The sequence below is a fragment of the Schistocerca nitens genome, chromosome 4 (assembly GCF_023898315.1).
Source record: "Schistocerca nitens isolate TAMUIC-IGC-003100 chromosome 4, iqSchNite1.1, whole genome shotgun sequence".
Classification (NCBI taxonomy): Eukaryota; Metazoa; Arthropoda; class Insecta; order Orthoptera; family Acrididae; genus Schistocerca; species Schistocerca nitens.
Window position 1 is genome coordinate 987,605,177 of NC_064617.1, and position 24,838 is coordinate 987,630,014.

The 24,838-nt window shown below is 41.1% G+C and overlaps 2 protein-coding genes across 4 annotated transcripts in view; both read right to left on the minus strand.

Moving 5' to 3' along the window:
• Window positions 1–423: 423 nt before the first annotated feature.
• Window positions 424–24,838, minus strand: part of LOC126253702 (CD151 antigen-like) — a 247,146-nt gene continuing 222,731 nt past the window's right edge. The window contains exon 9 of the transcript XR_007546017.1: window positions 424–595. The gene's annotated coding sequence lies outside the window, so the exon portion shown is untranslated. The remainder of the gene's footprint in view (window positions 596–24,838) is intronic.
• The window catches only part of LOC126253704 (CD151 antigen-like), a 115,223-nt gene continuing 90,808 nt past the window's right edge, over window positions 424–24,838 (minus strand). For all 3 annotated transcript variants that reach the window (XM_049955232.1, XM_049955230.1, XM_049955231.1), the window contains 3 exons: window positions 24,429–24,506; window positions 7,078–7,185; window positions 424–1,866 (listed from right to left, as the gene is read on the minus strand). In XM_049955232.1, the coding sequence (XP_049811189.1) occupies window positions 1,819–1,866; window positions 7,078–7,185; window positions 24,429–24,506 (234 nt within the window). In that variant the 3' untranslated portion in view covers window positions 424–1,818. The remainder of the gene's footprint in view (window positions 1,867–7,077; window positions 7,186–24,428; window positions 24,507–24,838) is intronic.

Genomic DNA, 24,838 nt, shown 5'->3' on the forward strand with positions numbered 1-24,838 from the left:
CCCAATCTAGCTATGAATACATAGGCATAAAATTATTCAACACTTTACCCATACAGGCTCAATTGGTTTCACTGGATATTTTCAAAACTAAAACCAAAGTGTGGATGAAGGAAAATACTTTCTATAGTATAGAGGAATTTCAGAATAGTTGTAAAGATGACAATTTATCGATAAATTAAGGCATACTGCAGAGCACTTAAATGTGAATTGCAGAGTAAACGTGTAGATGTATGTATAGATAGATATGGGTGTAGAGGCAGCTATAAGCTAACAGGGTACAGCACTGCTATATTTTTACCATGTAATATTTTGTTACGTAAAACATAATGTACAAATAGCTGTAATTCTTCTGACTACATCAATTGCATGTCAATGCTGAAAGATGGCTAAAATAAATAAATGAATATTAATAGGAATAAGGAATTTTTTAAATATTAATTTCTTTATTTGTATATTACATATTTTCACACATTCTCCTTTATTTAAAATGCACTCTCTTCAACTGTTACATCAGTACAAAAATTTAACACAGGTGTCTAGTTAATGGGTGTTCTTCATATGATACAGTGGTCAGTACTCAATAAAATAAAAAACTCTTCATTGTTATGTTGAATTTGCAGCACATTTCATTTTAACATTTTATCAACTACAGAAAGTTCACTTTAAGCATGTTCTTCACTACTACTATGTAAGAAAGAAAAACTTAACATACCTGAACAAAAACTTTCACTTACATTTTACTGACAAGAGCATCAGGTACAAAGAACATTTTTTAAGGAAATGGGTTGACACCATAACATTTTGTTTACACACACACACACACACACACACACACACACAGAGTTATTGAGAAATCAAATGTGACATTGCATTGTGCTTTACTATCCGTGCTATCACCCATGCTTCCTATTTTTGCAGTAGTGAAGCACTATCAAAATAATCCACTTCACAAACAGAATGTTCACTTTCTAAAGTGAAAATTCAACTTTAACATGAAAGAGGTAATAGCTCCTTATAGACAATGTGCCAATAACTAAATATGTTTTGCCACTGACATAAAATGAAGAGTAAGTAAGGTTGGTGCTTTCCTATACCCACATAATGAATGTGGGTAATAGTTACCTTCTTGCAAAATGAAATAATAGTGATTTTACACAAGAATTATTCTAAATATCTAGAAAGTGAATCTAAAAAGAAAGATGATGAGACTTACCAAACAAAAGCGCTGGCAGGTCGATAGACACACACTTCCCTCTGTTATATTCATATCTAGAAAATGAGTGTGATGATGTGCAGACAATAGAGTTAAAGAGAATTAAAGTAACTGCAAACTGGCAAGAGCATACTGCCAGTATAATTAACATTTTTAATAATAAATTAAATTCTTGTAGAATATTTCTAAACACAGATTCATAAAGGAATGTTGGTGTAAAGTAGTATGAAAAGCCATATTTTGTATACAGAGATTAATACTGACACACTACAGCAGTCCACAATTCATATATATGAATATGTACAAAGCAATATTTAAATTTGTGCGTGTTGTTTATATTAAGATGAAAATCACTGGTCTTAAGCTTACAGGACACTTCATTGTCTTGTAAAACCATCACTTTTTCTTAACAGATGACAATTCCACTATAAATTTCATGTCTGGCATGAAGTTAAACATCCTTTACATTTTCTTTTCTGTAGCATTCGTAGCTACAGATATTTACAGGAACACACTATCTGGTTAAGTTCTCCGATTTAATTAAACTCCCTTTACACAACACACATTGTGTTCCGATCATGAACACTGATTTAGAAGTGGGGGTTTTATTCAATCATCTTAAACAGTGCACATGAGAAAATCATCCCCAGCAACTGAAAAAGAAGTTTTCATTAGGCAGCTACAGAACAAATTTATCCTATTGTTTACATTTATAGAATGTGTGCAGTAACTACAACACTAGAGATACTCTTAATTATATAGCATGTGCTAATACTATATTCTTGAAGCTAATATGATAAGCTGCTGTTTATGTCAGAATATTATTTCAGATTATGTACAATCTGATCCTCAAATTCTGGCAACACAGCCAGTTAATTGCAATCTCCATCAAATAATTGTTATAACTACAGTTTATTTTTATTACATTTGATGTTAGTATTTACAGTTCAGAAACTTTTCTCAGCTGCAGAGATTCAGTAAAATTGTTGTAACTTTTCCACAGTTAATACCAAATTCAGTTGTCTTGTAATGTACTTTAAACATGATGCTCAATTCTTTCCTTAATAGGTTTGAACAACTTATTTAGAAACATCCACAATAGATTTAATTAGTCATATTTGAATCCATCTGATAATATTTTAGAAAGACATGAAACATGGCTTTTTAAAGCTCATGAGGAAAAAAAGGTCGCACGCATCTTTCTTATTGGCACAACTTCCTTTATCTGTTCATTCAGGCTGGTTCAAGGCCTAAGTGGCAAGCAGCTGCTTGGAGCACCAGGATGGGAGGTGCAAGGCACTGTACAGTGCATGGCAGATGGTGCTATTTACTATTACTAGTCATTTCCTTTCCTGTTCCATTCACAGACAGAGTGAGGGAGAAGTGCGAACTCAATTTTTCCATCTTATTTTCATGGTTCTTACACAAAATATACTTTGGCAGCAGTAGACTCCTATTTCAGTAGGCCTCAAATGTTGATTCTCTAAATTTCTGCACTAGTGCCTCACTAGGAGAGAATTGTCTTCCTTACAGGGTTTTCTATTAGAGTTCACGAAACATCTCTGTAATACTTGCAAGCTGATCAAACCTACTGATAACAAATCTAGCAGCATACCTCCAAACTGCTTTGATGTCTTCCTTTAATCTGACTGGTGGGGATGCCAAACACTAACTACTAAAGAATAGGTCACACCAGCATCATATACACTGTCTCCTTTATGAGTGAGGAACACTTCCCCAAAATTCTCCTAATAAAACAAAGTTGAGCATTTACCTTCCCTACTACCAACTCAATATGCTTGTTCCATTTCATATTTTATTGCTACATCATACCTAGACATTTATCCACTTTGGCTGTCAAGCAGCACCTTACTAATGCTGTATTCTAACATTACAGGAGTGCTTTTGCTACTCGTCTGCATTAAATTATACTTTTCTACATTTAGAGTGAGCTCCCATTCATAACCACTACAAATTTTGTCCAGGTCATCACTTGTCATCCAACAGTCACTTAATGACACCATCTCAAACACCACAGCACCATCAGCAAACACAGTAAATTGCTGTTCACCCTGGTCATCAGATCATTGATGCAGATAGATGACAACTAGTCCTATAGCACTTACCCGGGGCACTCCTGACGATACCTTTGTCTCTGATTAACACTCACCATCGAGCACAATGTATTGGGTTCTTTTACTTCAAAAGTCTTCAAGCCACTCAAATATCTAGAAACCTAAACTGTATGCTCAGACTTTGATCAACAGCCTGCTGCGGGCCCCTTGTCAAACACTTTCCCAAAATATGGGCATATGGAATCAGCCTACTGCTGTCTATCCATGGTTTGCAGGATATCCTGAGGAAATGGCAAGATGAGCTTCACAAAATGTTGCTTTCTAAATTTGAGCAGAAGCTTTTCCGTCTGAACCAACTGTATTACCTTCAGACTCTGAATGTTGTCAAGAATTCTGCAGCACACCAATATCCAGGATATTGGTCTGTAATCATGCAGGTCTGTTCTTTTACCTTTCTTATATACAGAAGTCATATGCACTTTTTTCCCACTTACTGGAGACTTTCTGCACTGGGCAAAAGAATTTCAAAGGATAAATGCAGGTTAAGTAAGGGGCAATGCCACTGAGTACTCTCTGAAAACTGAATTGGGATTCCATCTGGACTTTGTGACTTATTTGTTTTGAACTCTTTCATCTACTTCTCTGTGCCACAGATGCTTATTTCTATGTTGTCCTTGTGGGAGTCTGTACAACTGTCCAATGACAATTTGTACAATTCTCCTTTGTGAATGATTTGTTAAATCTGAACTCTAAAACTTCAGTTTTATTTTTGCTGTTTTCTATTTGCACCTCAGACTGGTCAACAACTGAGTGGATAGAAGCCTTCAATCTGATTAGTGATTTTATGTATCATCAGAATTTTCTCAGGTTCTCGGCAGGATCTTTCCCTAAGGTATGATTGAAGTAGATGTGTGCTTCGCATATTTTCATTTCATTCTCTTCCTGTACATCATTTCCATGATGTAGGAATTGTCACAACAAAGTTATCATACAAGTACTACACACATAATAATGGAATATCACTTTCAAGGCATTTTTAAAAGTATAATTTAGACATATAAATTAAAATTTTTGGCAATAAATTTACACACAATCAAAGCATTCATCTGTGTCACAGAAAGTTTTGCTTAGAAGGTAATTTTTAAGCTCAGTCATAAGTTTTACTTCATCTACTATTTCCTTTATGTACACTGGCAGAGCATTGTAAAGTTTTATTCCAAAATAACTTACATGCTTTTGGGTTTGTGTTGTCCTTACCATTTCTACATACAAATTCTTATGACTTCTAGTATTATAATTGTGGCAGACCTCATTTGTACGTAGATTTTTCATATGTGCTATTGTACATAGAATGCTTTTAAATATATACAGTGATGGTATTGTGAGTATTTGTAGTTGTTTGAAAAGGGGCCTACAATGAGTTCTTGGAGGATTGTGGGATAAATACTTGAGATGGTCTTCCCAGCTGAAGTTTTGATCAATGTGAATGCCCAAAAAGTTTGTGGATTGCACACTATCTCATATCAATTAGTTTTAACTGGAGGTCCATATCTTGGGTTGCTTTGCCACACTGTATATAATTTGTTTTACTTAGATTAAGCATTAACTCGTTGGCCATTGTTGTATATATTTCAGGACTATGTCACTTGTGGTGGTTAATGATTTTTTACCACCACTTATAGTTATGCTCGTGTCATCTGCAAACATTATTTTGGTAGAAATATTTGGATTTTTATGCCACTTATATAAAGCAAGAATAATAAGGGATCAAGAACACTGCCTTGTGGGACACCTATTTCCAATTTCTTTGCATCTGAAATCCACTTGGTTTTCTGTTCTACTTCTACCACCTGAATTCTATCTTTAAGGTAAGATAGAAACCATTGCCTCACAACTCCCCTTACACCTGTTGCCTCCATCTTGTTTAACAGAATTAGGTGATTTACTGTATCGAAAGCTTTAGATAGATCTAAGTTAATTCCCACTACACATTTTTTAGTGTCAAGATTCCCGACAATCTCTTCAGTATAGGCACCGATAGCTGTTACGTGGTGTGGCCCGAGCAAAAGCCATGTTGATTACTGTTCAGAAGTTTGTAAGCATCTAAGTATTGATATATTGATCATCTTACTGTCACATGAATTTCTTTTAACTTTTGGCTGTCTACTTTTGCGCATTATTTTTTTTTTAACCGAAGGTTCATCCTTAATCAACTTACTTGGCACAAACATCTCTAGGGTGCGAATTACAATCAGTTTAAATTTTGCCCATAATTCCTTTATGTCCACCATATTGAAGCTAAATGATGTCCATTTTTTGTCCAAGTGGGATGCTAACAACTGTGTACCTGCTTTTTTCCTAGTATAAATACTCTCCTTGCCCTCGGGATGGTTTTATTAACTACAGTAACTACTGTCACTATGATGACATGATCACTAATCCCAGTTTCTGTACCAACTGTTGATAAAGTCAGGCCTGTTTCTAGCTACAAGGTCTAGAATATTTTCATTGTGCATGGGTTGTCTAATTGTTCAAGGATGTTTTCTGAAAATGTGTAAAAACTTACTTCACAAGGCTGTCTGCCCATACCACCTGCAGTGAATCCATAGACACCCCAGTCTATACTCTATAAATTAAAGTCACCTCCAACTAATGATAGATGATCTGGGTATTTCAGCACTACTGTTTGTAAAATTTCCTTAAATGATTCCAAAACTATTATGACAGAATCTGATAATTAGCTTAAGTTCACCTAGGTCTGCTACTGGTGTCTACTGTCACACTGAAAATCAATCTCATTGGAGACAATATTTTTGTCAACAACAATGAACACCCACCCCTCCCCTCCTCCTCTGGGTTTCGGCCAGCTCTCAGTTCTGAGAATAATTTGAGTGCTACAAATACTTTGACAAATTACAGTTAAAATTTTGAAAGTCTAAGTACCTGCGCTCCATACACAACCTGATTTTGCTTTCTGCATATCTAATGGTGAGTGTTCGGAGGACCTTAAACAACCGCTTAGCCAAAAAGACTCGTATGCCCTCTGCAAGTACCCTACTACCTGAGCAACTGTTTCTCCACCCATAATGCAGATCCAGAAATCTCCCACCGTGACCCTCCACTTGACTCCAAACCAAAGGACCCCAATTGGCTCTGGGTACAATGCTGCAAACTGTGAGCTCAACTTGCATCTTGCAACCAAGACCAGCAGTCTCCTTCATCTCCACAAGCCACCTGTAGGAAATGAAGGAAAACACAAGCGACTGGTGTCACTGTTGCTAACATGACTACTATTCCCTGCACCCTCAATAGCCACAGGCAGGGCTGCCTTCACATCTCAGATGAGGTCCTACGGGAGACACACTGAATGCACATTAGAATTCTTTCTGGCCCTGGGCACTGTTTCCCTCAGGGTTTACACGAGGCACCTAGCATTGGAGCTTCCATTAAGTAGTGACCCCCTCCAACTGAACTCCAACACCTCAGACCAAACTGCCCAAGATGGCAGTCGTGCATATGTGCATGTGTTTCCATTTCTTCTTCTGATGAAGCCTGTGGCTGAAAGCTTTTGTACAAGTGTCTAATTGTGCCCATCTGCAACTTAACATGTCATATTTACAGTAAGTAGCACTATCTCTTCCTACAGTGTTCATGTTCCAACCTGGAATTTCCATTGTTTGATTTAACCATAATACTTTGTTTTGTTACCCAAAACACTTCAATTTCATTTTGTTTAGAAAATGTTATAATGTTGCTCCACTACTGGCAAACAAATTTATCACTACTCACCATGATGCATGCTACAACTATACCAGCACCACCAATCACAGTTGCATGATCTTGCACAAATTTTTCAGCTTTTTCAAGGCAGCCAGATTCCCATGGGTCGCAGAAAGTCTAAAAGTAAACACAGACGTAATTACATTACTTTTGGATACTGTTTAGGCCACATAGCATATGGTACTTTAAATACAAAGGTAAGACTCATCCACACACAATTTTACTGGATACTTAAGAGATGTGCAATGTTGATTATACTCTTCCCTCCTCAAGGATTCATTAGTGATTTAGGAAGAGTTGTTGAAGAAAGCACTATTAACGTTTTTCAGTACAATACTATTGTTGTTTTCTCTATAATAGGACAAATAATTTCTGAAGTTGCTTTATTCCTGTGAGCAAAATATCCACAAGGAAATTATGTTCCTGATTTATTCATTCTTGAGTTTCTAAATGTCATCATTAGTACTAAACTGAGGGTCAAGTTTGTGTCACAAGACATTAATGACTAAAAATATACAAAAATGTTGACTTTTGAAACACGAACTTTGGGGGCAGAAATCAAAAGTAGTTAAAAAAAAAATTAACATATGCTGGAAATCTTTTTTTGATGCACGTTATCTTGAAGTAGTAGAAGTAGAAATAGTGAGCATGTGTCTTAAAAATATAGAATGTCTCGTCTTGTTTTCCTGTACTAAAACTGCTAACACTTGTCTCTTAAATATAGTGTTACAATAAAAATGCTCAAATGAGTCTAAAACACTAACTTAGGAGATGACGACTGGAATATCACCCAGAATGCTTCACACACAACTGAAATTTAATGCAAGTCAGCAGGTAAACCTGTTGCTACACACGTTTTCTGATACACTTTCAGTTAAAATTTACTGTTCAAATATTTGTATACCACAGGTACCCACACAATGGTGGACCCTCTGCTAGAGAAGAAACCTATGTATCTTAAGATGGCAACCTATCCCGAGGTGCTGTTTCCTCAGTGGCCAGGAGGTGGTGTGCCACAGTGCGGGGGAGGGGGTTGATTTTATGGCTTGACTTACTACAACCACTTACTTGCAGCCAATTTCACTCCCACTGACATGATGTGCCTCAGCAGCAAGATAATATGTAGGTGAATGGCACATTGGGCCACTATGTGTCATATGCAGGCACCCTCAGCTGCACATTTGCAGTCAGGTATTGTCTTCAGAATGAGATTTTCACTCTGCAGCGGAGTGTGCGCTGATATGAAACTTCCTGGCAGATTAAAACTGTGTGCCCGACCGAGACTCGAACTCTGGACCTTTGCCTTTCGCGGGCAAGTGCTCTAGGAGGAGGTAGGAGACGAGGTACTGGCAGAAGTAAAGCTGTGAGTACCGGCCGTGAGTCGTGCTTCAGTAGCTCAGTTGGTAGAGCTCTTGCCCGCGAAAGGCAAAGGTCCCGGGTTCGAGTCTCGGTTGGACACACAGTTTTAATCTGCCAGGAAGTTTCAGGTATTGTCTTATCCCCAACTTCACAATGCGTACAAGGGTTTTCTTCCTTCAAGAATGTGAAGACTGTCCTGTCTCTTAAAATGGCTATTACAGTGTCTTGCACTGTACTGAATATCATCACAGTACTAGTATCAACTGCTGCTGACAGTGCGTCAACTAACTTTAAGAAATTGGTGGGACATGTCGGAAATGAAATTTCACTTACTCTTGCCCGAGGGCACTGGGGTAGCAGAAAGCTGACTCCACAGCAGTTGCAACAGTCACATATGTGTAATGTTCTGCCATTGCCGAAACAAGGTCTACAGTGCTTGTGTGTAGGCTCCCTTGTGCTAGCATGACTTAACACTGGAAACCTGGAGCGTGCGTTTGAAATTTCCCTGATAGCTCTCGGTGCTTTAGTGGAACTCTCAGTTAATCAAGTTCGGGAACTTTCACTGACTTTTTTATTACTTTCTTAATTAACTGGTCTTGCTTTCACCATAAAAAGCCAGAAGTCAGGTCGTTCATTGTTGGTCTGCACTTTATCTTTCATTGTTTCTGTTTGTGACCACAAAGCAGCACTCATTCAACCAAGGGAAAAGCTGCTGTCTGAGATTGCCCAAAGACTGATGTGTCAACAGCCATGTGGGTCACATCTGTTACTCACTGACAAATGGAAACTGTTACGCAAGAAGCTTCTGTTCAATATTTTATCAAACTTTGTGGGGACTGGAAGGATTACTATTCTCATTGGTGTTATGATATAGTAAATAATATAATACAAAATTGTTAAGGCTTTCGTGGCCACTTGTTGACAAACTGCCGATTGGCTTCTGTCTCGGGTTCTTCGGCCGACATTCATCTAATGATTTTTCTGATGTTTCGCCAGCACGAGTGGCTGGCATTGTCAAAGCTTCACCCTCCATTGCCGGTGGTGAACTGGAGCCGAGCTCGCGGCCGCAGACTATATTTACCTGGCGCACCAACGTCCGAGGGCTTCTCCGCGGTCATTTCCGGTGCGGTTCTCCTCTTGCTACCTGCGATGGTCATTCGCTGCAGTACGGGAAGCCAGGATCCATTTACCTTAAGGCTTTCCTCTTTCTTGTTCAAACTGTTCACGTGTTTTTGTATTTCTACAGCTTCTCTGAACAAGCGCGTGTGATAGTGGTTCTCTACAGCCAGAACTTCCGTGTCGGCGAATTTTATTACGTGGTCGGTCTCATTCAGTGCGTGCTCTGCCACGGCCGATTTCTCCACCTGCCCCAACCTGCAATGTCGCTTATACTCCTTGATCCTGGTGTTGATAGATCGTCCAGTCATTCCGACATAAACTTTTCCGCATGTGCATGGTATACGGTATATTCCCGACGTTGCAAGTGGGTCTCTTTTCTCCTTAGCCGATCTAAGACACTCTTTGATCTTCTTTGTCGGTTTGAAAATCATCTTTACGCCATGTTTGCGCAATATGCGGCCGATTCTGTCCGTCACTCTGGGGATGTATGGCAGAAAGGCCGTACCCGACATTTCTTTTTCTGGTTCCTTACTTCGCCGAGTGTTTGGCTCTGTTACTCTACTTATATAATTTGTGGAGTACCCATTGCTCCTCAGTACAGTTTCCAGGTGTTGCATTTCTCGTTTGAGGTGTTGCGGCTCACATATTCGTCCTGCTCTCGTTACGAGCATACTAATCATGCCTCTTTTCTGGCTCGGGTGGTGGTTTGACAGTTTGTGCAGGTATCGGTCCGTGTGTGTCGGTTTTCGATACACGCTGTGTCCCAGGTTTTCGCCGTCCCTTGTGAGCAGCACATCTAGAAATGGCAGTTTCTTGTCTTTTTCTACTTCCATGGTAAATGTTATGTTGGCATGGAGGCTGTTCAAGTGCCTTAGGAAGTCACCGAGCTGTTCTTCACCATGGCTCCACACCACGAAAGTATCATCGACGTACCTGTACCACACCTTAGGTTTGCAAGTCGCCGAGTCCAGTGCGTGTGCTTCGAATTGTTCCATGAAGAAGTTGGCCACCACTGGACTGAGAGGACTACCCATGGCAACGCCTTCCAACTGTTCATAGAAATCGCCATTCCACGTGAAATAGCTCGTGGTGAGACATGCATGGAAGAGCTTTCTGATGTCCTGCGGGAAAATGGAACTGATGTGCTCCAGAGCGTCACTGAGTGGCACTTTCGCAAATAACGAAACAACATCAAAGCTGACCAAGATGTCGTTTGGTGCAAGTTTCAGTTTCTTCAGCTTCTCAATGAAATGTCCTGAGTCCTTAATGTATGTGTTGGTCTTCCCCACATGTGGCTGGAGCAGAGAGGCCAAGTGTTTTGCCAGTTTATATGTCGGTGATCCAGGAACGCTAACGATCGGTCTCAGTGGAACGTTGTTCTTACGGATCTTGGGTAATCCATACAGCCGAGGTGGTAGGGCTTCTGTGTTGCGCAGGTTTCTCTGTATGTCCGCCGGCAGAGAAGACGCCTTGACTAATCGATTCGTATTCTGCGTGATACACGACACACACGGACCGATACCTGCACAAACTGTCAAACCACCACCCGAGCCAGAAAAGAGGCATGATTAGTACGCTCGTAACGAGAGCAGGACGAATATGTGAGCCGCAACACCTCAAACGAGAAATACAACACCTGGAAACTGTCCTGAGGAGCAATGGGTACTCCACAAATTATATTAGAAGTGTAACTGAGCCAAACACTCGGCGAAGTAAGGAACCAGAAAAAGATATGTCGGGTACGGCCTTTCTGCCATACATTCCCAGAGTGACGGACAGAATCAGCCGCATATTGCGCAAACATGGCGTAAAGACGATTTTCAAACCGACAAGGAAGATCAAAGAGTGTCTTAGATCGGCGAAGGAGAAGAGAGACCCACTTGCAATGTCGGGAATATACCGCATACCATGCACATGCGGAAAAGTTTATGTCGGAATGACTGGACGATCTATCAACACCAGGATCAAGGAGTATAAGCGACATTGCAGGTTGGGGCAGGTGGAGAAATCGGCCGTGGCAGAGCACGCACTGAATGAGACCGACCACGTAATAAAATTCACCGACACGGAAGTTCTGGCTGTAGAGAACCACTATCACACGCGCTTGTTCAGAGAAGCTGTAGAAATACAAAAACACGCGAACAGTTTGAACAAGAAAGAGGAAAGCCTTAAGGTAAACGGATCCTGGCTTCCCGTACTGCAGCGAACGACCATCGCAGGTAGCAAGAGGAGAACCGCACCGGAAATGACCGCGGAGAAGCCCTCGGACGTTGGCGCGCAAGGTAAATATAGTCTGCGGCCGCGAGCTCGGCTCCAGTTCACCACCGGCAATGGAGGGTGAAGCTTTGACAATGCCAGCCACTCGTGCTGGCGAAACGTCAGAAAAATCATTAGATGAACGTCGGCCGAAGAACCCGAGACAGAAGCCAATCGGCAGTTTGTCAAATGATATAATATTACTCCTTACATATTGTTGGTTTCAGGAACTTTTGAAGCTGAGTGCACCTTTTCCTGGTGGAGGCATTGTCTTTATTTTAATGTCAGCAATGACCAAGTCTAGTGCTGGTAATGTTGTGCGCACACATGCACATGTGTTTTTTGTGTGTTTTCTGAAGGTTTTTATCTACAGTTAAATGTGTAACAGTCTTCTCTTTGTGCTCATCTGCAGCAACTTACCACGTTATCTGTACCGTGATTAGTCATCTATCCTTTTCCAGTTATCGTTGTTGCTAGTTGCATCACAGTTTAACTCCCTTCTTGTTCTAAATCTTTCACAGCATATATGCTGCTGGAGGGAACTAAATATCAACTGTACATCATGGTCAAATGTAACAACTGTTTCGATCTAATGACATGATGGATGCATATTCTTACTTGTGTGCCTTAGTATAATTTGCAATGGATTTGTATATTTAATTTATTGAATGACAATCTGGTGAGGTTTGTAAGAATTGCTACTGAACAGTAGTGACTTCCTTTGTTAACAAGGGATTTTGTTTTCCTTGGAATACACTACAATTCATGTCAAATTTTATAAAAAGATTCTTAGGGGAAATTGGCTTAATATAATTGGTCAAGCTAATGGCTTACCCTGACTTACTTAAAAGGATTTATGACTAAGTATAACATGTAGCAACAGTTAAGTAATTCCCCGTCAATGTAATCTCGCACTGATGTAATAAAGGGAATAGGTGCTTTGTTTCTTTGATTATTCCAATTTGGAAAGAAATAATACCATAATATAGCTGTAAATCGCAAAGGGAATTTGATAACCAAACAGCTTAAGATTTATTTACTTACATTCCTGTCTGCAGCTCTATGGTGAGAAGAAATCTATCCTTTTCATAAAAATAATATTCTCTGGTATTTTAATATGTGAACTTGACATTTACATTTAGACTGAGGGTCAAGGAATAATGTTCATCACGAATTGTATAATATCGCTAGAATATGCAACACATTGATTTGAGAAGTGTCTCGTTTATTTATGCAGTCTGGTCTCGGCAGCTAGAGCTGCATTTGTGTGAATGGGTGTGTACGTTGTCTCATTCAGAATTATGACCTTTTGGCTGAAAGCTTACTTGTTTGATAGTCGTCTTCTTGTGCCTATCTGCAACTTAGCATCTCCGCCATATGGTGATTAGCAATCCCTCCTTTTCATAATATTGTCATTTACACAGTTGTACATTTGCTGAATCTGAAGAAGGCTGAGCTTTTTAGAAACCAGGGTCACAAAGCAATAAAAAGGTGAATTAAATAATATCAAATAATTACAGGCGACGGAAAAATTTGTCGCCAACACCGGGGAATACCACAGTATCCATATAAGGTGACCCCATTAGTATGAATACACTCTTGTATTCACGGTTGCTTGACAGCAAATAGCCTCCAGATATCTTTAGGACTTTCTTGCTATCCCTGAATGGCATGCTGTGTCATTTCATGAACACTGCTGTGTGCAAGCTTGTATGAAAGTATATATTTTCCCCATCACATCCCACACATCTTATATGGGTGACAAAAGCAGGGGACTTACCAGGTCAGTCAAGCATTTTCATATTTTAGAAGGCATGTATGATGTGAACTGCAATATTGGATCTTGCATTAATCTGCTGAAATATGACATCTGGTACACTGATCAGTAAGAGTATAACAACAAGCTTACCATTCTTTCCATATAGTGATGAACATTCAGCCTACTTTTGACAATTACCAAATCAGTTCTGTCACCATATCAAACAACTTAGCACAACACAATTCCACAAGTTGGAGAAGTAAGGGTGTTGAGAACAGCTGCTTCATGTGACTATTCACCAGGTCATCTGCAGATACTTCAGAATTATTGTGTCCACCACAAACAAAAGTGAAACTCATTGCCAGATCCCACAGAATGCCACTAAAAGTGCTAGGCAACTTTGGTTCTACACCATGCGAGACCCTTTCGTCTACGGTAAGCAGTCATCAGTAAACGAAACATGACAACTTGAGATTTACACTAGCTTTCAGTAATCAGTTACCAACAGTTTGTGCTGGCACTGCCTGTAACATCTGCCCAGACTTCAACTGTTGCCTTTTGTCTCCATGTTAGCTCCAGTTTAAGAACCCACGGTCATCTCGTGGTACAGCCCTTCTGGAAGGCCTGTGCCTACCCTTTTCGCCACAATGTTGTCCTGAGACCATTGATTCTACAGTCAACACACACACACACACACACACACACACACACACACACACACACACACACACACACACACAGTGTGTGTGTGTGAGAGAGAGAGAGAGAGAGAGAGAGAGAGAGAGAAAACCACAAAAATGACAGGAGGGCAACAAACACTAAAATTGACAAAATTTGACAAGAAAACCACAGAGAGACCCAAGAAACATGTAGAAGAGATCAAAATAAGAGAGCAGATTATCATGGCTGGCTCACCACTAGAATAAAAAGGAGAAGCCAGCCACTCTGCAATGCATTAAAACGTCCACCCTAAAAGCATTAGGGTGGAGGACACAGAGGGACAAAGGACAAGTGCTAAAATTTAGATCAAATATAAAACACACTCTCACGAATAAAACTCAAAACTAAAACCGCTGTTGAGGCACCGAAGGTGATAGGAAAGTTGCAACCATGCGTTAGCCACATATGGCCAATGTGGACCTGCCCGAGGACAATTAATTCCCTGTGAGAGGACCGCATAGAAGACTTCCACACATTCGTAGTCTCCTTGTAACAACGACGACGCTGTACTATTGTACATATAAGTAATTTTTTTTTTCTTCTGATTTTTCGATAAACTTGTATAATTGATGTTCTGATTTCATTTCTTTTTTTCTGTTTCATGTTATGTTAAGAAAACTGTAAATAAGTCTCAATGGGAATATTAATGTTTATGTCAAATATCAAGCAATACTGTAATAGAATTGAACTGTAGCAAATGTTCAAACTGTTGTAAGATGTTTAAAAATTGTAACTGTGCATCTGGTCCATACGTAGGCAATGTGTTAGGATATGTAGAATGCAAAACCTCGTGTGAATACCCGGTCTGTAAGGGAGCGGTAAAAGGTGGATGGCAGGCGAGTGCGGGAAAATTCGCACGGGCACATTTGGTTTGAGCAACACCTTCTGGTGCGAGGAGGCTCTCCTGGAAGACATAGCTTCACTGAGCCTCGGGTATGCCGTTCCAATGCCCACACAGCATGGCAAAATTCCATAGGTGCTAAATGGAAAGGTGTTGCTACATTAAGAAGAATTGAAGTGTCGATACGTCAAGAGCCGTAGCTGTGGTTGTATGTGTGCTCTGTGCCTCATCATCTCGCCACCCGCCGCATTGATACAAGCAGGTTGAAACTTTTAGTACTGTATTCATATGGATCAGAGAGTGAACTCTGCAATAATAACCTAAATTTTACCAGAACTTTCCCATCATTTAATTATCCTCACAACTAACCTAGACAGGGTCCTTTCCAAATATTGTGCAATCCGAGTGTCCCGAAAGAAAATTTAAAATTTGTATTCATACTAATTACTTGCAGACCTAGCTATGTTACAATGGTGTTTAAAGAAATGTTTTGTTAATGAACCAGTAAATGAATAACGTTGAAAGGTAACTTTAATATTGATATAGTAATGAAGTTTAATTATTTCGAGACAGATATAAAGGTATTTAAATGAGCAGTAAATAAGATGAAAAGAGTAGTAACTTATATACTGGAAATCTTGAATGCATAATAAATTCATTTGAATTTTGAAGTGTTCTAAATTGGTTTGAACAGCAAAAGTTAAAGTCAATGTAAAAGACAAAATTTATCAGTTTTTATCTTTATCAAAATTGACATTTTGTGTGTGGCTCGAAAGTGCTATTTCTAGGGTAACCTATGCCCGATTTTAATCAGATTAATAGACATTATAAAGTTTTGTAGTATACATTATAGTGTAGTGTTACGTATTCATGGTTTTTCCATATCAGTACAGAACGTAAAACTATCAGTTCAATAGATTTTCTGGTTCTAAAATTCTACTATATTATGCAGTGTTACTACTTCTTGTTTTGCACGAATATATACCATCTTGTACAGGGAAGAAACTCAGTTAATGCCTAATTAGGCTGGCGACCGTATTATTAACAAATTGGTAGCATTTTCAGGGTTGCTTTTGGTCCATCTTGACGTGTAATTGCATTTCGAACTTACTTGACGGATCATTATTATTACAGAGTGGGTGTAAGTCTGATTTGCCACCATTCAGGTACACGCGGTCGATATCTATACGAAAATCCTTTCTCATAAGGTGAACCCCGCTCACTTACCATAGTACAGGCTTTAACGAGTACTGTGTCACGCGGAGGTTACATCCTTAATGACACAAAGTTTGTTGTGTGTACTGTTATGCCATTCCGTAACCCACAGCTGAAAAATCCTGCAGCATAAGACAGAATGCAGGTCAGTTTCAGAGATGCCCATCTCCAGAAGAGGTTTCTGCATAGCCTGTCGGCATTTTCATTGCCTGGGCTTCTGATGTGTCCTGGGGTCCACATAAACACCACTGAAGACAGGACCATTCCAGGACTCCTGACTGGACACTACCAAAGGAGGGTGAGGGTAGCACTGGTCAATAGCTCGTATGCTGCTCAAGAAGACAGTACACAGGAGAAATGACTCACCAGGAGATGAGCGGATGTACTCAAAAGCACGAGATATGGCCGCCAGCTCTGCAGTGAAAACACTGCAGCCATCTGGCAACGAGTGCCGTTCAAAATGTCCTCCACGAACACACGCAAAGCCTACGTGATTGTCAGCCATCGAGCCATCAGTATAAACCACTTCGTGGCCCCGGTACGTGTCCAGAATCGAGACGAAGTGACAGTGGAGAGCCGCAGGGTTAAAGGAGTCCTTAGGGCTGTGCGAAAGATCCAGAAGAATCTGCGGCCTAGGTGTACACCGTGGAGGTGTACGTCAATGTACCCAGAGGAGAGGTGGTATTGGGAAGGACTCCAGTTCAGACAGAAGGGACCGCACGTCAACTGCAATCTGAAGCCCTGACCTGTGCCGCCAATGCGGGAGATGAACTGTTGTGGTTGGGGAAAGGAGACGGTAATTCGGATGCTCGGGAGAACTACAAATGTGCACAACATAACTGGCGAGCAGTTGTATACGTCGGTTCTGCAGTGGATGGACTCTGGCGTCCACAAGGACACTGGTCACTGGACTCGCTCTAAAAGTTCCCGTCACTAGACAAACTCCACAGTAGAGCACTGGGTCAAGTACAGGCAACACTGAGGGCGCCACCAAACCATAGTCAGACTCCCACAGTCAAGGCAAGATTCAGAGCAGCAGCAGAGTAAAGCTATCTGCACCCCAGATGGTGTTGCTCAGGCAGTGGAGGGCATTGAGGTGCTGCCAGCACTTCCGCTTCAGCTGACGAAGATGAGGAAGCCATTTTGATCAAGTGTCGAAGACCGATCCTAAGAATCGATATTTCTCCACTACAGTGAGTGATTATCATGAAGGTAAAGTTCTGGTTCTGGATGATCGGTGCAACGCTGACAGAAATGCAGCACATACGACTCGGCAGTTGAAAACTGGAAGCCGTGGGCTAGATCGCACGACTGTGCCTTGTGGATAGCTCCCTATAGGCGCCACTCAGAAACACTAGTCCTGGTGGAGCAGTACGAAATGCAGAGTCATTCGCATACAGAGGAAACCGATGGCCCTACAGCTGCTGCTAGACCGTTAATAGCCACTAAAAATAGGGAGACACTCAATATGGAGCCCTGCGGAATGCGATTCTCCTGAATACAGGAGGAGGGGGAGGGGGGGGGGGTTGTACTATGGGAAGTCCGACTTGGACATTGAAAGTATGGATAAAAATCGAGAGCGGGACCCGGAGACCCCACTCGTACAATGTGGCAACCATATGATGTTGCCAGGTCGTGGCATATGCTTTACTTAAGTCAAAAAGATGGCAACCAGATGTCGGTGTCTGGACAAGCCTGTTCAGATGGCAGACTCGAGGGACATAAGATTACGAGTGGTAGAGCGACCCTGACAGAAGCTGCCCTGACATGGAGCCAATAGGCCACGTGACTCCAGTACTGGAGGAGCAGTACGAAATGCAGAGTCATCTGCATACAGAGAAGGTGAGATTGATGGCCCTAACAAAGAATGTTGGTGAGGCTGATGGACCGATAGCTATCCACATCAAGCGGGTTTTTATTGGGTCTGAGCACCGGAATGATGGTGCTCTCCCGCCATTGCGATGGAAAGATCCGGCTGAATATGACGAAAAGATGTCGCATGTAGTCAGATGAGATACGTTTAATCATCTGGCTGTGGATGAGATCAGGCCCAGGAAGTGTGTCCGGGCAATGTGCAAGGGTACTGAGGAGCTCCCACTCTGTAAATGGGGCGTTACAGGATTCACTGCAGTGTGTAGTGAATGAGAGGACGTTCCCTTCCAGCCGCCGTTTGTATGTGCGAAAGGCTGGGAGGCTAATTCTCTGACGCAGAGGCTCGAGCAAAGTGCTCAGCATTTGTGTTTGCGTCGGTACATAACTCGTCATTTATGGTAACACTGGGAGACAGCTGTTGGGGCCTGGTACCCGAAAAGACGTTTGATCTTTGCCCAGACTTGGGAAGGTGGTGTGTGGCACCCAATGGTAAAGATGCATCTCTCCCAACAATCCTCCTCCCGTTGTTTGATAAGGTAGCGAACACAGGCACGGAGTCGTTTAAAGGCTACGAGGTGCTCCAGGGCAGGGTGCTGCTTATGCCGCTTTTTCACCCAGAAAGCCTTTTGAATCAGACAACATACTCATGTTCGTGCAAATTCAACTTATGCACAGATGACCACTGTCTCTGGCTGCCAAGGCCATACATTACTGGATGCGGCCATGACTGAGTGCAGTATCACGAGTCTCAGACAGTGCCGATTTAACTCCTGCGTGGAGAAAGGATAATTGTAAGACTCAAACTGGGCTCTGAAGTCCAACTAGCCCCTCGCTGCAGTCACCCAGTAGCAGCAAACTGCCGTATCTTGGCTGGCAACCTGGCAGTAGTTGCTGCAAAATGCTCTGCCATTGTCTGAACAATGTCTCTGGGTGTTGTTTGGTGACATCCCTTTTTCAGCCAACCTCTGGATGGCTTCCCAAACTTTTTACAAAAGTGGAATGGTTGAGAGGGTCAACAAATTCTTGCCATGACCTCTCCTCGCTCTCATTCATTACACATCGTGCCTCGGCTCTCGCAGCCCGAAAGGCTGTGAGGCTCTCTGCTGTTGGGAGGTGTTTATACCACTTAAGAGCCACATGCCTGCCCTGGCTTGCTGAATGGCACTCATCAGCCCACCATGGTACAGGTCTCCTCCTAAGATGAAGACTTAGGGATGGATATGTCAGTGGCATGATGAATTACTCGTATAGTGTGGTCCATTCATTCCTGGATGCTGCCACGGTGTTGAACACAGCCAGCTGGCTTAACAGAATCCATTTTGGTGGATTCTGTTACAGCAATCCTTCATCCAGTAGGTGGATTCACTGTGGAAAGTGGTCAGTGGAATGAAGATCATCAGTTGCTTCTCATTGTGCTGAATTGGCAAGGGCTGGAGAGCAGAGAGAGATATCAGTAGCCAAGGACAAGCCAGCAGCAGTCAAAAAATGAGTGGGGCTGCCCGTATTGAGGATGCACAGCTCGAAAGACATGAGTTTCTTAAAGACTTTGACCCATGGGGCAATTTTAGTTCAAGCTCCATAATACATTATGGGCATTGAAATCGTGCAGTAGGAGAAACAGGCGGGGAATTTTTGCAATAAGGCCTGCAACAGCATCAGAGTCTATCATGTTCTGTGGAGGTAACAACAGGAAACAGATAGTCATCTTCTGAACCACATGAACAGCAACAGCTACTGCTTGTAGGTAAATAAGCAAGGAAGGAGAGAGGGAAGTGGTGTGCATGACTGACAAACACAACAACCCCTCCCTTGGCAGTTTCTCCAGTCAGGTAATTCTTTTGGTGGAGGGTATAGCCCCATAGGTCAGGTGGCTTTGAAATGTGTTTCCTGTAAACTCAAGGACAGGGAGCATGCTTGTGTCAGGAGTTTCAGTTCCTCCAAATGAGTCCTGAACCCATTTATGTTCCACTTTAGTACGGGAGCCATTTATCACAGAGTTCCAGTTTCACCCTCTATTTTTTTCTATCCAGGTACTTATATTTTCAAAAATTGATTATTTCGTTAAAACATAACTATAGTTGCACTGGTGGTGATAACATGTTAGTGAATACACAAGAATCACTAAAATCATTTTGTTTTACTGTGCTGATTTAAATAGGTTTTTTTTTTTAAATTGAAAACTCCTCAATGAACAATACCAGTAAGGAATATCGCATGTGGTAGTGAAAATGCCACCTTTCTGGTAAAAAAGTAAATATGTGGTTTTTGCAAGTGGTGTCCCCATTCATTACCACAAATATTACCAATGAGATGACAAAATATTGTTACATTTTGGGATCGCTTGATAATGAAATTGCTGATCTGATTTTCACATTTTGCATCCAAATCATCAACTGCTTCCCCATATGCAGACTTTAAAGTATGTCTTACAGTAGAATTTGAAGACTTAAGAGTCATGCAAAGCTAAAATATTGCTAACTAAAGTAGAACTAGTAAACAAAACAACCATTTTTTATCCAAGAGAAGTGTGAAGGCAGGTTGTGGGGCAATGCACAGTGGCAAGGAGCAGGGTACCACATGACATTCCAACCGAGAGCATCGTGCTACGTGGGCAAGATAAATTCTCGAGAGAACAGTGACAAAGAGGCTGTCAGTCAGTTACAGATACAAAAGAACAAGGAGGGAAAGGCAGGACCCAGGCCAGACTACTGTGCTAAATAGTGCTCGGTTAGCCGTGGGTCCTTGGGTTGCAGCAGGCAATGGGACTTCCATCCAGTCCCTAAAGCAGCTAACAATGCTAATGTGTTCCATGTAACACTGAGTAAAAACCACCATCACAGCGAAAACTTAGACCAAATAAGCCACTTTAGCACTGTCCACTAACACCACAGGGCAGTCCAGTAGGATGCGTGCCATTGTGAAACGAGCATCACACCAACGGCGGGGTGGATCCTCGCAGAGGATGTGGGCATGGATCAGCCAAATCTGGCCAATGTGAAGGCCAGTGGAGTGTTAATGTATGGTGTGGTTGTATGTCAACGCATCGTGGCCCATATTTCATTGATGGCACTCCTAAAGGGGTATAGTTTACCCCTTCTTGAGCTGTACCTTACTTGAACTGGTCCACTTCTTATAATGTGTCAAATAATCCAATATCAGAATGTGGATATCCTACGCACAATGTTTATTGTTGCGAAATGACAACTAGAGGTACAGTTAGTGGTAACACAATGGGTTTCACGTTTCTAAACCTCATAAGTTCTGAAGTATGTAGCTTGTAAAGGATAGCAATGGCATCACCGCATGTAGTACTGTGCTCAGAGCAAGGGTTGCCTGCACTGGCACCTGCATACTGCCGTAAACATACCAGAATCACCACGGCACGCTCTACCTTCAGTGAAGAAGTGTCTCCTAATCTGGTCTGCTGAACTGCTCTCATACTGTAACGTAATTCACATACGCTGCCACATTAAAACCTGTTTTTTAGTGGCTTGTTACATTTGCAATCATCTAGTCGACATGTTGGTCTTCAGCAATGAAGAAAAACTAGACATTATTTTAATTTATGGCGAATGTCACAGAAATGCCACTGCAGCTGTGACACTGTACGCCGAACGCTACCCAGATCGGCGGCGTCCGTCACGTCGAGCCATTGGCAACATCTGCGAGACACCGAGACACTCGTGGAAATAGGAAGCTGGGCTCCAACAAAATGTCTATGTACAATGCCAGCGACTGGCAATGGAAACGAAATTGCTATTCTGGCTGCTGTAGTGCACAATCCACAGGTGGGCGTACAAGAAATTGCACGAGGTGTAGGAATAAGCCACAGTAGTGTGTGCAGAATCTTGCATCGGCATCTGTTTTATCCGTTCCATATCTCACTACACCGAGAACTGTACAGGAATGACTTCGAATCCCGCATTGCGTTCTGTCGTTTTGCACTTCCGCAGCTGCAAGGTAATCCAGTATCCCTAAGCAATACGCTGTTTACAGATGAGGCTTCATTTACAAATCATGGTAATACGAATCTGCAGAACATGCACTACTGGTCCTTGCAAAATCCCCACTGGGTTCGCCAAGTCGCTCATCAATGACAGTGGAGTGTTAATGTTTGGTGCGGTATCATTGCTAACTATATTGCAGGTCCCTATTTTTACCGTGGAACATCGAATGGACAGTGATATGCATCATTTCTTCAACACACACTAACACTCCTCATCGAGGATCTAGGATTGGAAACTCATCTATCAATGTGGTTCCAACATGATGGATGTCCCGCACACAGTGCAAAAGTTGCCAGAGACATTCTATATGCGACGTTTCCAAATAGGTGGATGGGGCGGGGAGGTACTGTGCAATGGCCAGCACGGTCCCAACAATACAGTTTCTGTGGATGACAGGTCACTAGTAAATGTGTTTAGCTAAGTGAATTCAAGTGTGTATCTCTAATTGTAGCTCTAGTTCTCATTTAGTTAGAACATATATACATTTACAATTCGAAAAAAGTAACTTTGCGTTGGACGTGTTACTTGTTTATTTTTGTGGAGTGTGCATACCTTCCCATTGTGTGAGCCCCTGACACAGGCAGTGTGAGGTGCATGCTCGAGTCTCAGGACTTGCACTAGCTGTGCGCTTCATTTATTTCAAGTGTCAACTTTGCTTCACAATTATTTAATTGATGTATTGCGATGCAACCAACGCCATTATTTTTGTGATTTTTCATGCTATTGATTGCATACAAAATAGTGGGTGCCCATTTAAAAATACACAAGTTCCTGTTGAAAATAGTATTTGTTTACATTTTAAAATTTTGCACAGTATTTGGTTTCCTAAGCCACTGCCGTACGTTCGTGCTGGTGAAAACCATTTTTGAATATCTATTTATTGTTCCAGGATATTTGAGGCGGCCAGAGTTAGGTAAATGAGTAATGGTACTCATTTGCTAAATCTAATTTCCTGTCCATTTTTGTTCTCAATATAGAATAGTTTCTACTTAGCATAGAACAGTTTCTACTCACTGTCAGAAGATTATTTGAACAGGAATCAACAAGTCTAAGAGCTACATTCCATTTGAGCTTTTTGCACAAGGTTATCATGTTTTCATGTAAGTAGCTTGCCCATGACAAGCCACGATAATTTGGCCTAAATGTAGTCACTCATAGCAGCATTTGGGTTAAAATATGAACATACTTTAAATTAAAGAAAACTTAAATTTATTTTTTCTGGCAATAATGGAGAACTTAAATTCCATGTAATCACTGTTTTGCTTTAATTATGTTGGATACTCTCAGATGATATTTGCTACTGTGTAGTCTTACCTTATTTTTTCATTTTACTAAGGGAAGTATAATTGCAAAGGCATCCACCAACTGCTTTAAAGGAACCCACAATACTCTTCAGTGTTTCTTTGGACATAAAATTCTAAGTTACGTTCCACTTGCTGGAGAAATTCATGAGAGAAAATGGGATATGCCATTGTAACTTTATCCATATATGGCTTGCTATCAAACATATGGTTGATAGGGAGGGGAGGGGGGGGGTGAGGGGTTGAGACACCATAAGCTTCGTAATGCTTTCAACGGTAACAACGATTCATTCCAACTACTGTCTTTACACATACTTTTTCAGGACACTATCTTAATACCTAAATAATTAATTGGTTTGTCAAACAACAAGTTGGTAGGTATATTGAGGACAGAAACCTAATAATTATTTTACACATTATCTTTACTTACAATTTTTGTGTTTCCATAACTCACAGCATTACTTTTTAATGCTTATTTAGAATGATAATATGCCAGTTTGCATTTCAATGAAACAAACATTGAAATTTAACTGCAAGAACTTTGGAACAATGTTTTTGACTTCCTGCAGAACATTTACGATTCCTCCTTAACAGGCCATAATACATTGCCTCCTAATGAACTGACCAACAGATTAATACAGAACACTGACAACTTTTTCGCCAGCACACTGATTTACTGAGTTATTCTTGCAAACTCAACAGATGATTATAAACTACATGCAGTACAAAGCTTATGTTTAATGCAGTATATCTTTGCAGAATACATTCTTTCACACCCTTCCACATCTCTGCTTTCACAGATGTGGCAATTGTAATGACTAAAGTATCTCCCTATAAATTTCTTATTTAACTTTATTCCTTATTTCAGACTACTGCAATAGGGAGATTTTTGCTGAAATACTGATACTTACACTTGTCTTTACTTTGCAGCAACTGTTTGGCAGTTCATCTCCCCAGCTGCTGTGGTCTTTGACTCCGCAACATTTCAGCTGCAAAAGAGATTGTGTGTGTTAATATATCTTATGCTCAGAAGTTTGATTCTGTCACTTGACTGCACTGCATTGCATTACACTGTTTCAACTCAGTTGCAAAAATACTATAATCATTTGTAACCAGTGAAATAATACATGCCTGTATTTATGGGATTTAAAGATCTGCCATATCTCACTCTGATTAGATTAAAATGTTGCTATATGAAGGATTTGTCGATTAAGGGTCTCTCGGTCAAGACAGTCACCTGGTGTTAGTGATGTCTGCCAGAAATTTAATCAGATTGTAGTAGTATGTAGAGGTGGCAAAATTGAGGCTCTAGCAGCAATAT